The 12,243-nt window shown below is 38.6% G+C and overlaps 1 protein-coding gene across 1 annotated transcript in view; it reads left to right on the forward strand.

Moving 5' to 3' along the window:
- Positions 1-12,243, forward strand: part of sspo (SCO-spondin) — a 113,181-nt gene that overhangs the window by 65,039 nt on the left and 35,899 nt on the right. The window contains exons 94-103 of the mRNA XM_058060352.1: positions 1,329-1,566; positions 1,704-1,856; positions 1,949-1,995; positions 2,154-2,324; positions 3,972-4,148; positions 5,471-5,629; positions 5,747-5,871; positions 8,654-8,793; positions 9,811-9,857; positions 11,432-11,680. Of these exons, the coding sequence (XP_057916335.1) occupies positions 1,329-1,566; positions 1,704-1,856; positions 1,949-1,995; positions 2,154-2,324; positions 3,972-4,148; positions 5,471-5,629; positions 5,747-5,871; positions 8,654-8,793; positions 9,811-9,857; positions 11,432-11,680 (1,506 nt within the window). The remainder of the gene's footprint in view (positions 1-1,328; positions 1,567-1,703; positions 1,857-1,948; positions 1,996-2,153; positions 2,325-3,971; positions 4,149-5,470; positions 5,630-5,746; positions 5,872-8,653; positions 8,794-9,810; positions 9,858-11,431; positions 11,681-12,243) is intronic.

The raw sequence follows: 12,243 nt of genomic DNA on the forward strand, positions 1-12,243 counted from the left end.
ATTGTGTCCGTATTATGTATATCAATTTGACTATTTTTTTGTTTCAATTTTTCATGAATTAATTTATAATTTTTTATCATTATTAATAATTTTTATCATTATTTATCATTATTTTATCACTCGTTCGTAGTGGGGAATTGGTTCCAGACTCAGAATTTCTGCAGTTTAAAATAGGATTCAATAGCTATATGAGTCACCAATAAACCTAGCATGTTTTTGCAATGTGGGAGGAAACCGGAGTACCCGGAAAAAACCCACGCATGCACGGGGAGAACATGCAAACTCCACACAGAGATGGCCGAGGGTGAATTGAACCCGGGTCTCCTAGCTGTGAGGTCTGCTGTTTTCCTTATGAAGTCATTCAAACATACCAAAATACAGATTTCATACGGCTTTCATCACACAAAAAACTGACTTTTTTAGTTTCAGGTAAATATCAGTTCCCGACTAAAACAACATTACATACATTTAAAGTATAACTTTCACTTTGACACAAATTTAGCTATATATATTTAGCCACGGCTGTGTGCGGCGGAGAGTGGTTAGTGCGCAGGCCACACAGCTAGGCGACCCGAGTTCGATTCCACCCTTGGCCATCTCTGTGTGGAGTTTGCATGTTCTACATGTTCTAACATGCTAGGTTAATTGGCGACTCCAAATTGTCCAATTTGGTATTCATTCATTCATTCATTCATTTTCTACCACTTATCCACACGGTGGGTGCTGGAGCCTATCCCAGCTGTCTTCGGGTGAGAGGCGGGGTACACCCTGGACTGGTGGCCAGCCAATCACAGGGCACATATAGACAAACAACCATTCACACTCACATTCATACCTATGGACAATTTGGAGTCGCCAATTAACCTAGCATGTTTTTGGAATGTGGGAGGAAACCGGAGTCCCCGGAGAAAACCCACGCATGCACAGGGAGAACATGCAAACACCACACAGAGACGGCCGAGGGTGGAATCGAACTCGGGTTGTCTAGCTGTGTGGCCTGCGCTCTAACCGTGCAGCCTTGGCTAAATATATATGGCTAAATTTGTGTCAAAGTGAAAGTTATGCTTGAAATATATGTAATGTTTTTTTTAGTCGGGAACTGATATTTACCTGAAACTTACCTATGTTCTACTGCTGATTACTAAAGAACCGAAAAAGGTAGGAAGTAACTTTTTTTGTGTGATGAAAGCCGGGAGTCTAATCTTTCTTTCGTATGTTTGAACGAGTCGCCAATTAACCTACCATGTTTTGGAATGTGGGAGGAAACCAGAGTCAGGAATTACGGTTTTAACAAAAAAATATACATGTACCATATTATTTGCATCCAGGTCAGCTGCAGCAGGACGGCGTGTGCGTGCATCTGTGGCAGTGCGACTGCGTGGACTCGCAGGGGCGGGTCTGGGCTGCCGGCAGCTGGCACCAAGTGGACTGCAACAACTGCAGCTGCTCCTATGGACAGTTCACCTGCACCAATCACAGCTGCCAGCCCACGTGCACGTGGAGTTCCTGGTCCAGTTGGGCATCGTGCAGCGTTACCTGTGGACAGGGTCGTAGGACCAGATACCGGTATAACAACACTGCATGATACCAAAAAGATGTAATGTTGTTGTTCAAATCCACCATCTATTTTGACTTCTATCCCCATTTAGCATATACAGAAATTAAAAAGTATTTAGTGCTAATGCCCGGAAACCTCGTATCAGATCTCTAATCTCAGACACCGAGGGAACAGACTGTCAATTCGAGGAAGTCCAGCATAAGTCCTGTGAGCCAGGACCCTGCCCGCCCCTTTGTCTCCATGACGACCAAGAGCTCCACGTGGGAGACACTTGGCTGCTGGGGGAATGTAAACAATGGTAAGATGCATGCATGCAATTATAAAGGAGGCCAATCCATGCTAGACTTGAGATTTTGTCCTTAAACCTTCAAATTTGTTTTGTCCGCAAAGCACATGTACTCCGGAGGGAGATTACTGCCAAGATATCGACTGCAGAGGTGGGCCACATTTATTTGAATAACAATATATGTATATGGATTGGCTATGCAAGCTAACATTTATCATGTGCCTGTTTAGCTTAATTTAAAGAAACAGTATTTGGGATATTTAAATAAGCAAGATGCAGACCTATTGTTGGTCTCTATGATCTTTCTAGTGGATGGTGGATGGACGCCATGGTCAGTGTGGTCTGACTGCTCAGTGACTTGCGGACGAGGAACACGGGTTCAAACCCGCGCCTGCATCAACCCTCCACCCCGTAACAACGGCTCTCAATGTGAAGGTCCCGAGAAGGAGACACAGGACTGCCACCCCGCTCATTGTCTGGGTCTGTAGCACCAACATAGATCAGTTGTACTACAAATACTAAAAAAACTACTTGTCGATGTCGACCAACTCGTCAAGTCCTCGTCCACCGTGTTTTTGTTATGAACTCAATCAAACATACCAAAAGACAGATTAGACTCCCGGAATAAATGGCGAGGGGTCATCGAACCCTCCCTATCGTGGTCTTCACTCAGTAGGCAGATGCTGGGACTTACAGGGTGTTTCCAAAGAGTGGCCCAGGGGGCCATACGCGGCCCACGACTGTTTGTTTTTTACAGGCCTGTGCCACATTCTAAACATATGATTGAACAATAAAATAAAATAAAATAAAATAAAATAAAATAAAATAAAATAAAATAAAATAAAATAAAATAAAATAAAATGAAATGAAATGAAATGAAATGAAATGAAATGAAATGAAATGAAATGAAATAAAATCACCAGCCAATCACAGGGCACATATAGACAAACAACCATTCACACTCACATTCATACCTATGGACAATTTGGAGTCGCCAATTAACCTAGCATGTTTTTGGAATGTGGAAGGAAACCGGAGTACCCGGAGAAAAACCTGTGCATGCACGGGGAGAACATGCAAACTCCACACAGAGATGGCCAAGGGTGGAATTGAACTCGGGTCTCGTAGCTGTGAGGTCTGCACGCTCGACCACTCGACCGCCGTGCAGCCCTATTTTTCTTATGAACACATTCAAACATACCAAAAGACAGATTAGACTCCTGGCTTTCATCACACAAAAAAGTCACTTTCTACCTTTTTTGGTTCTTTAGTAATCAGCAGTAGAACATGGGTAAGTTTCAGGTAAATGTTAGTTCCCGACTAAAAAAACATTACATATATTTCAAGCATAACTTTCACTTTGACACAAATTTAGACATATATATTTAGCCAAGGCCGAGTAGACAGCGTGCAGGCCACACAGCTAGGCGACCCGAGTTCGATTCCACCCTCTTTCTACTTTCCAAAAACATGCTAGGTTAATTGGCGACTCCAAATTGTCCATAGGTATGAATGTGAGTGTGAATGGTTGTTTGTCTATATGTGCCCTGTGATTGGCTGGCGACCAGTCCAGGGTGTATCCCGCCTTTTGCCCGAAGACAGCTGGGATAGGCTCCAGCATACCATATACATCCATCATTTTGCATTGTTTTCAGCAAGTAAAACTATAATTATTCACTTTAAAATATATATTTTGTTCATATTTTGGATAAGTGGAACAGCTTAATTAAAGTTACGTTATTTTGTAAATTACGTTATTTACAAATAAATTAGCAAAATTCAGATACCAGCTACTTGCAAACGGGCAGTTACACAACATCATGTCTTGTCAAAGCATCATCCTGCCGGAAAATGTTGAGTCCATAGACTAGTGGGACAGCACCTTCTGTTGGATTCATAGGTACAGCTTTTCTTCCTGCAGATAGTGCCACCAAACCACTTTCTATTTAAGTTACCTTACAAAACCACAACATAAACAACACACTGTTTACAATTTTCACATTTGGAACTGAACCATGTGTGTGCATGCATAAAAATTTCCCTACAATGTGTAACCTTTTGCACGCTACACTCCTCCACGCTCCATGTTCATGTCTGTGTTTATTTAATGACAATCATATTTTTCAGATGACCTATGTCCTTGGTCGCCATGGTCTCCGTGTTCCAGGACGTGTGGGGCGGGGTCTGTGGTGCGGCGTCGGGTGTGTCTGTGTGGGAAAGGAGGAAGGGCAGCATGTCCCGATGAAACCGAGACTCAGACCAACCAAGAGGAGAACCAGCTGTGCTTCACACAGCCCTGTCCAGGTCATTTCAAATCATTTCAAATCAACCTTTAGTGTCTTCAACTCTCAACCTGGCCCTTTTCATCAAGTTATGTCATACATTTTTTTCTCCAACCAAATTTTCTAAAAAAATTTACATTTTGGAGTCGCCATAAAAGGATGTTATTTTATTTTTTATTCTTTAGTTTATTCCTGTAAAATTGCAACTTTTTTTTTGTTAGAATGTGACCTTTTCCTCATAATATTTTGACTTTATTCTCATAAAATTACAGCTGTTTTATAATGTATTATTACTTACTTTCTTTCAGGAAATTGTCTTTATTCCCGTAATATATATTTTTTGCAACACTATAGTACATTTTTCTGCAACCAATTTTCTTTAACTTTAATCGTTATTTTGTTTGTTTCTCATAATATTACAACAAAAATGATGTCTTTTAAAAAATATTTCAACTTCAATATTACAACTTTTTTTTATTTTGACTTTTTTTTATTGTGAAATTGCTCCTGATTTTTAAAAAATGTTTTTTGTGAAATTAGATTCCCAGAGTTTTTGCAACATTATACATCTTCTGCACCCAATTTTTCCAAAAATGACAATTTTAATCGTTATTTTGTTTGTTTCTCATACTATTACAACTTGGAAAAAATAATCTCCTTTTTAAATATTTCAACTTCATGCTATGAAAATATTTGTTATTTTTTTCTCACATTATTACAATTTTTTTCTCTTCATATTTGGACTTTTTTATTGTAAAATTGCTCCTGATTTTTTTTAATATTTAAATGTTTTTTTGTGAAATTATATTTCCATAATATATATTTTTTGCAGTATTATACATTTTTCTTCACCCAATTTTCCAAAAATGACAACTTTAACCGTTATTTTGTTTGTTACTCATAATATTACAACTTAAAAATAATAATTTTAATTATTTTAAAAATTTTAAGTATATCAATTTTAAATATTTCAACTTCATGCTACGAAAATATTTTTTCTCAATATAGTACAACTTTTTTCACTTTATATTTTGACTTTTTTATTGTAAAATTGCTCCTGATTTTTTATTTTTTTTAATTATTTTTTTTTGGGTGAAATTATATTTTTAGAATGTGCTGCAGGCCAGTTAAAAACATCTGTGGATGCCCCTACATTAAAATGAAAATGAAATCTATTTTTACAAAAGACATATACGTACACCATGCCAATTTAGATTAGATATGATGAAAAACCTTATTTAATTTTAATTTTTTCAAGAAACACGATGTTGATTGCACCAATTGATCACAATTGAGGTCATCTGAATATGCATGAAACATCAGAGTTGTTGTTTTTCTCCGCAGAATGTCCCATGTCTGGATGGAGCGTCTGGTCTCCATGCTCCTGTGAGTCTCAGAGGCAGCAGCGTTACCGTGTAGCTGTCACCCCAGCCACCAGGGGGCAGCAGTGCTCTCCCGTGGAAACACAGAGCAGGCCATGCAGCCTCAGTCACTGTGATGATGGTGAGTTCTTGGCTTGCTAAGTGAAGTCATCCCTTCATCTTCTGACATTGTAAGATGTACTTCTGATGGTCTTATGTGATATTTATATGTTGGTATGCTTTTTTTTTATATTACCAGAATGTGAAGCCCCATTTGTGTACTCTCAGTGTGGCTCCCCCTGTGAAAAGCATTGTGAACTTCACGGACGTGCAGATCTGTGTTCGGGTGTCAGGGAGTGTACGCCCGGCTGTTATTGTCCCACGGTAATTTTCAATTTAATGTTATGTAATGGTAATGGTTTAATTTCATTTGAACATGCATCAGATTACAATTGAATGCATCACATAATCAGTTCACAGTTCCACATGTCGGAGTAGGAAGAAGCAAAGCTTATTAAATGCTACCCCTCCATCTGGTACTTTTACAATCAGTAACTGTTGCATTTGTTCACTTCCTGCTTTCCTAATATAAATTAATTAAAAAATTAAAAAATTAAAAAAATAAAAAAATAAAAAATTTAAAAATTTAAAAATTTAAAAATTTAAAAATTTAAAAATTTAAAAATTTAAAAATTTAAAAATTTAAAAATTTAAAAATTTAAAAATTTAAAAATTTAAAAATTTAAAAAATTTAATTTACTTTTTTTTCAATATTTTAATTTTAATTTTAATTTTAATTTTTTACATGTTTTACCTTTTTTGTCACATAATTTTTTTTTACATTTTTTGTCACATACCGAAGTACAAGTATTGGATTGGATGACATTTTTAGGGAATTGGTTATTTTTAGCCTTATGCATTATTTTAGCTGTTTGAAGATGAACTATATCAGCAAGTTGAAGTATTTGTGATTTTAGAAATAAGGAGTTAGTATGTTCTCTGTAGGCAGCATTATGAATTATCCTTACTGACCTTTTTTGCAGTACATTTAGCGAGTGAAGATTGCTTTTATAGTTATTAGCCCTGATTAGATTTCTGATTGAGAACAAATTTTGCTTTGTTCAATATTGAAATATTTCTGGCCACCTTATGTTGTATATTTGTAATATGAGGTTTCCAGATCATATTTTCATCTATTGTGATCCCCGGAAATGTATTTTCCTTCACGCTTTCAATGTCTACACCATCTATTTGTATTTGCTGGTGTCCTTTCTGCTGTTAGTAAACAGCATGATTTTAGTTTTATTTAGGTTCAAGGATGTTTTTTTTAAAAAAGATTTTCATAATTGTCCTTGCTGCTCACAGGCATGGTGGTTATAGATGTTACCTTTCATGTTCCCACACTGTCAGTATGTGCAGAATTTTGGCCTATTTTCGGGTTTAAAAGCCACCCAGACAGAAGCATACCATGTACTGTCTTTACTATTTCAGCACCGCCTTTCATTCTTGTCTTCTTCTGACTTCTTTGTCACCAATTATAAAAAAAAAGACAACCTTGAGGAGCCGATCTTGTGAAACACTTCTCACGGTATCGTGTATGGCCTGCTTCCTTATTTAACAGCAAACCCGACACTATTTTAAACCCAGTTTCTTCAAAAACATGTTTTTTTTTTTGCACGTCTAATGTTATATTCATGGCATAAAACCACACCGACATTAAAACAGCATTAATTTAACAAGTGGAATATGGCATGCTATATATTGTTGGTAATATATCACTGTGATATGTGTCGTGGTGACAATGTTGTTATGTTATGTAGCTCAGTTAGTGAGCTCTCAGCTTTGATTTATTGCAAAATGCTTTGCGGTAGAGTGACGAAACACACACACACACACACACACACACACACACACACAGTAGCAGGGGGAGGGCAGGTAATGAAATATGAGGCACTAAACTGATCCCTGCAGTGATGAAACATGACAGCACTAGTTACTGTAATAACTTAAACTGTTATGGCTTACTTTTTATTCATTCATTCATTTTCTACCACTTACTCTCATGGGGGGTGCTGGAGCCTATCCCAGCTGTCTTCGGGCGAAAAGCGGGGTACACCCCGGACTGGTCGCCAGCCAATCACAGGGCACATATAGACAAACAACCATTCACACTCACATTCATACCTATGAACAATTTGGAGTCGCTAATTAACCTAGCATGTTTTTGGAATGTGGGAGGAAACCAGAGTACCCGGAAAAAACCCACGCATGCACGAGGAGAACATGCAAACTACACACAGAGATGGCCGAGGGTGGAATTGAACTCGAGTCTCCTAGCTGGTACCCCTCCCCCTCCATCTGGTACTTTTACAATCAGTAACTGTTACATGAAAATTTCCATAACAATTTTAAAATGTACATAAAAATTTTAAAATTGAAATTTTAATTTTAATTTAAATTTTAATTTTAATTTTAATTTTAATTTTAATTTTAATTTTAATTTTAATTTTAATTTTAATTTTAATTTTAATTTTAATTTTAATTTTAATTTTAATTTTAATTTTAATTTTAATTTTAATTTTAATTTTAATTTTAAACTCCTATCTGTGAGGTCTATGCGCTAACCACTCGACCGCCGTGCAGCCCACATAAAAAAACATTAATTCATTTTCTTCCGCTTATCCTCACAAGGGTCGCGGGGGATGCTGGAGCCTATCCCAGCTGTCTTTGGGTGAGAGGCGGGGTACACCCCGGACTGGTTGCCAGACAATCACAGGGCACATATAGACAAACAACCATTCACACTCACATTCATACCTATGGACAATTTGGAGTCGCTAATTAACCTAGCATGTTTTTGGAATGTGGGAGGAAACCGGAGTACCCGGAGAAAACCCACGCATGCACGGGGAGAACATGCAAACTCCACACAGGGTGGGATTGAACTCGGTTCTCCAAGCTGTGAGGTCTGCGCGCTAACCACTTGACCGCCGTGCAGCCTGCTTACTTTTTATGTGAGGCATAAATCATTGAATGATATATATCAAATACGGTGCATTTGTTATGTTGTTATTCAATAGAAGAAATGACACTGATAACAATTATACACAGATCTGATTTTAATGTTAATAATGGTCTGTGCGTGTGTGTGTGTGTGTCCCTACAGGGCATACTACAGCAGAATGGTAGCTGTGTGCCATCACAGCAATGTGGCTGCATCTACTTGCAGCACCAAGCTCCGGGACTACCCCCCACCCCCGTCACTATTCCTCAGGGTGCGACAGTCACCCTCGGATGTAGTACCTGGTCAGCCGTCTATATCCGTTTTGTGTATTGTGTGCATTATTATAGTATGTGTTTGTATCTACAGTTGTGTGAAAAAGTGTCCCCTTCCTGATTTATTTCATGTTTGTCACACTTTAATGTTTCAGGTCATCAAACAAAATGCAGTTTTTAAATGATTTTTTTTATTATTAAGGGGAAAAAAAATCTACAAAGTGATCGGCCTCCCCTGTTAAAACATAACATAAATGAGAGTGTGGAAAATGTTAGGAAGCCGTTTCTAAAGCTACCAACAGTAAAATATGGTGGTGGTAGTGTAATGGTCTGGGGCTGTTTTGCTGCTCTGGGACCTGGAAGACTGAAAAAATCCTGAAGGAGAATGTTCTCCCATCTGTTGGTGACCTCAAACTGAAACCAACTTGGGTTCCACTTGGGTTCCACTTTGGGAAAATACTCTGTGGTCTGATGAGACAAGAATTTAACATTTTGGAAGTTGTGTCCCATTCTATGTGGTGTTAAAGTAACGGCACATCATACCTACAGTAAAATATAGTGGAGGTAGTGTGATGGTCTGGGGCTGTTTTGCTGCTTCAAGACCCAGAAGACATGTTGTTATAAATGGAACCATGAATTCTACTGAAGGAGAGTGTCCGACCATCGGTTGGTGACCTCAAACTAAAACCATCTTGGGTTCTGCAGCAGGACAATGATCCTAAACACACCAGCAAGTCCACCTCTGAATGACTGAAGAAAAACCAAATGAAGACTTTGTAGTGGCCTAATCCAAGTCCTGACCTGAACCCTATTGAGATGCTATGGTATGACCTTCAAAATGGGCTTCATGCTGGAAAACCCTCCAATGTGACTGAATGACAACAATTCTGCAAAGATGAAAATTCCTCCAATGAGAGTTATTATTGACTAATATTTAATTTGTTTCATGATCTGAAACATTTGAGTGTGACAAAATAAGAAATCAGGAAATCAAACACTTTTCCACACCACTGTATTTATGTGTTTGTGTGTGTGTATCTCTTACAGCCTTTGCTATGATGGGACATTAGAGTGTGACATGAGGGAATGTGAAGGTAAGTCAATACATTGTAACCCGTTTATGTAGACTAGCTGACTCACATCAAAACTGAAACCGAAACTAGACAATGTTTGCACATTGATTTATGACATAATGAGAATACATGATCATTTATTGTCATTTCTGCATATTTTTATTAGAATTATTGTCTTTTCATACATATTACAGCTGCTGCTGTAATTTTGTTGTTCACTTTTTAGTGGGGCTGAAGACCTCACAGCTAGGAGACCTGAGTTCAATCCCACCCTCGGCCATCTCTGTGTGGAGTTTGCATGTTCTCCCCGTGCATGCGTGGGTTTTATCCGGGGATTCTGGTTAATTTTTAATAATAATTATTATTTTTTGTTACAATAATCCCTTGTTAATCATGCTAAATTGGTTGCAGCCCCAATCGTGATGAGGGAATTTCCATGTAGTAGAATAAATGGAATGTTTTCTAGTAAGACCATCACATTTATTTTTCATTAGAGCCCTATAGACATGAAATAACACCCCTATAGTCATATTTTTCTCCGGGTACTCCGGTTTCCTGCCACATTCCAAAAACAATTCCACATTCCAAATTGTCCATAGGTATGAATGTGAGTGTGAATGGTTGTTTGTCTATATGTGCCCTGTGATTGGCTGGCCACCAGTCCAGGGTGTACCCCGCCTTTCGCCCAAAGACAGCTGGGATAGGCTCCAGCAACTCCCGCAACCCTTGTGAGGATAAGCGGTAGAAAATGAATGAATGAATGAGTGAATGAACTTTTTAGTGGATGATGATGACGTCAACAATACTATTATACATAAAGGGATACAATTTTCATAGAAATGACTCCGTTGGGTCTCAGATTTTATTTTCCCTTGGACTTAAGTGGACACTTATTAGTAAAAATTAGAAACCTATTGGACTTGGTGAGTTTGATTGGCATAAGTGGGACAGATGTATATGGGTTCTACTGTACAAGTGAATTTCCACAAAGTAGGATTTCTTATGAAATATTTTTGTAGTTAGAGCACAGAAAATCTGTTCATGATCTGCTCAATACGGGTTTTATCATTATTTAACATTATTAGAGCCCTCTAGACATACAATAACACCCCTATAGTCACCTTTATACTCATATCACCAATACAGTAGACATGAAAATGAAGTGAAAATAAGCAATTTAAGACTCATGCTTGTCTGTGTTGCTGTAAATGTGTTATGGTGTAGTGGAGCTGAATGGGGGGGGGGGGGGGGGGTGATGTTAGGGGTTCAGAGTTGAGTTTTTGCTTGGTGTGGGTTACGGGCGCAAAAGTAGTGCGATACTAATTCAAGCCTGCAATAAAAGCCTATTGTTCCGGCCATCAGGTCTGGTGCTTGTGTGTCTCTCAAGAAACCTTACTGACACCTGGTGACAAATACAGAATACTACATCTTTGAATATGTTTTCTATATGCATTATATTTGTATTTTAGCTTGAAAGTGCGTAATTTAGGAGAGAATCTTTGACTTTAATAATATTTTACTTTAATATTTTTATTTTATTTTATTTTATTTTATTTTATTTTATTTTACGTTGTATTGTTCATCTTTTTTTCCAGTTGTTCTCAGCGAGTGGTCAGAGTGGACCCCCTGCTCTCCCTGCATGCCCTCCTCTTCCCTGCCCCCCACCAGCACCCTCCTGGAACGGACAGTCAATGAAAGCAAAATGATCTCAGTCCAGAGGCGCTTCCGGGCTTGTTTGGATGTGGATTCTGGTTTGCCAGTGTCTGGAGAACAGGCGACTAACCAGTGTCCACCAGGCCCACAAGAAGAGGACAGGCTTTGCCCCGATACTAGCATCTGCCAAGGTATGCTTGCTAACAACAACTTCCTTTATTCACAGTAGTTGTCATTTTGAGATTGTCGTATTATGCCATGTACAGTTTGTACAGTGTTTTGTCAGAATAATTATTTCATATAGCTGTTCAGTGACGCACATGTGAAATTGGAGGAATCAGAGAATAGAACTTTGAGGAACGCCACATACACATTTTGTAATAATATTCATTCATTCATTTTCTACCGCTTTTCCTCACAAGGGTCGCGGGGGGTTGCTGGAGTCTATCCCAGCTGTCTTCGGGCAAGAGGCGGGGTACACCCTGGACTGGTGGCCAGCCAATCACAGGGCACATATAGACAAACAACCATTCACACTCACATTCATACCTATGGACAATTTGGAGTCGCCAGTTAACCTAGCATGTTTTTGGAATGTGGGATGTACCATATTTTTCAGACTACAAGTCCGCTCCCAGCTAGGAGACCAGGGTTCAATTCCCACCCTCGGCCATCTCTGTGTGGAGTTTGCATGTTCTCCCCGTGCATGTGTGGGTTTTCTCCGGGTACTCCGGTTTCCTCCCACATTCCAAAA

The sequence above is a fragment of the Doryrhamphus excisus genome, chromosome 21 (assembly GCF_030265055.1).
Source record: "Doryrhamphus excisus isolate RoL2022-K1 chromosome 21, RoL_Dexc_1.0, whole genome shotgun sequence".
NCBI classification, from domain to species: Eukaryota; Metazoa; Chordata; class Actinopteri; order Syngnathiformes; family Syngnathidae; genus Doryrhamphus; species Doryrhamphus excisus.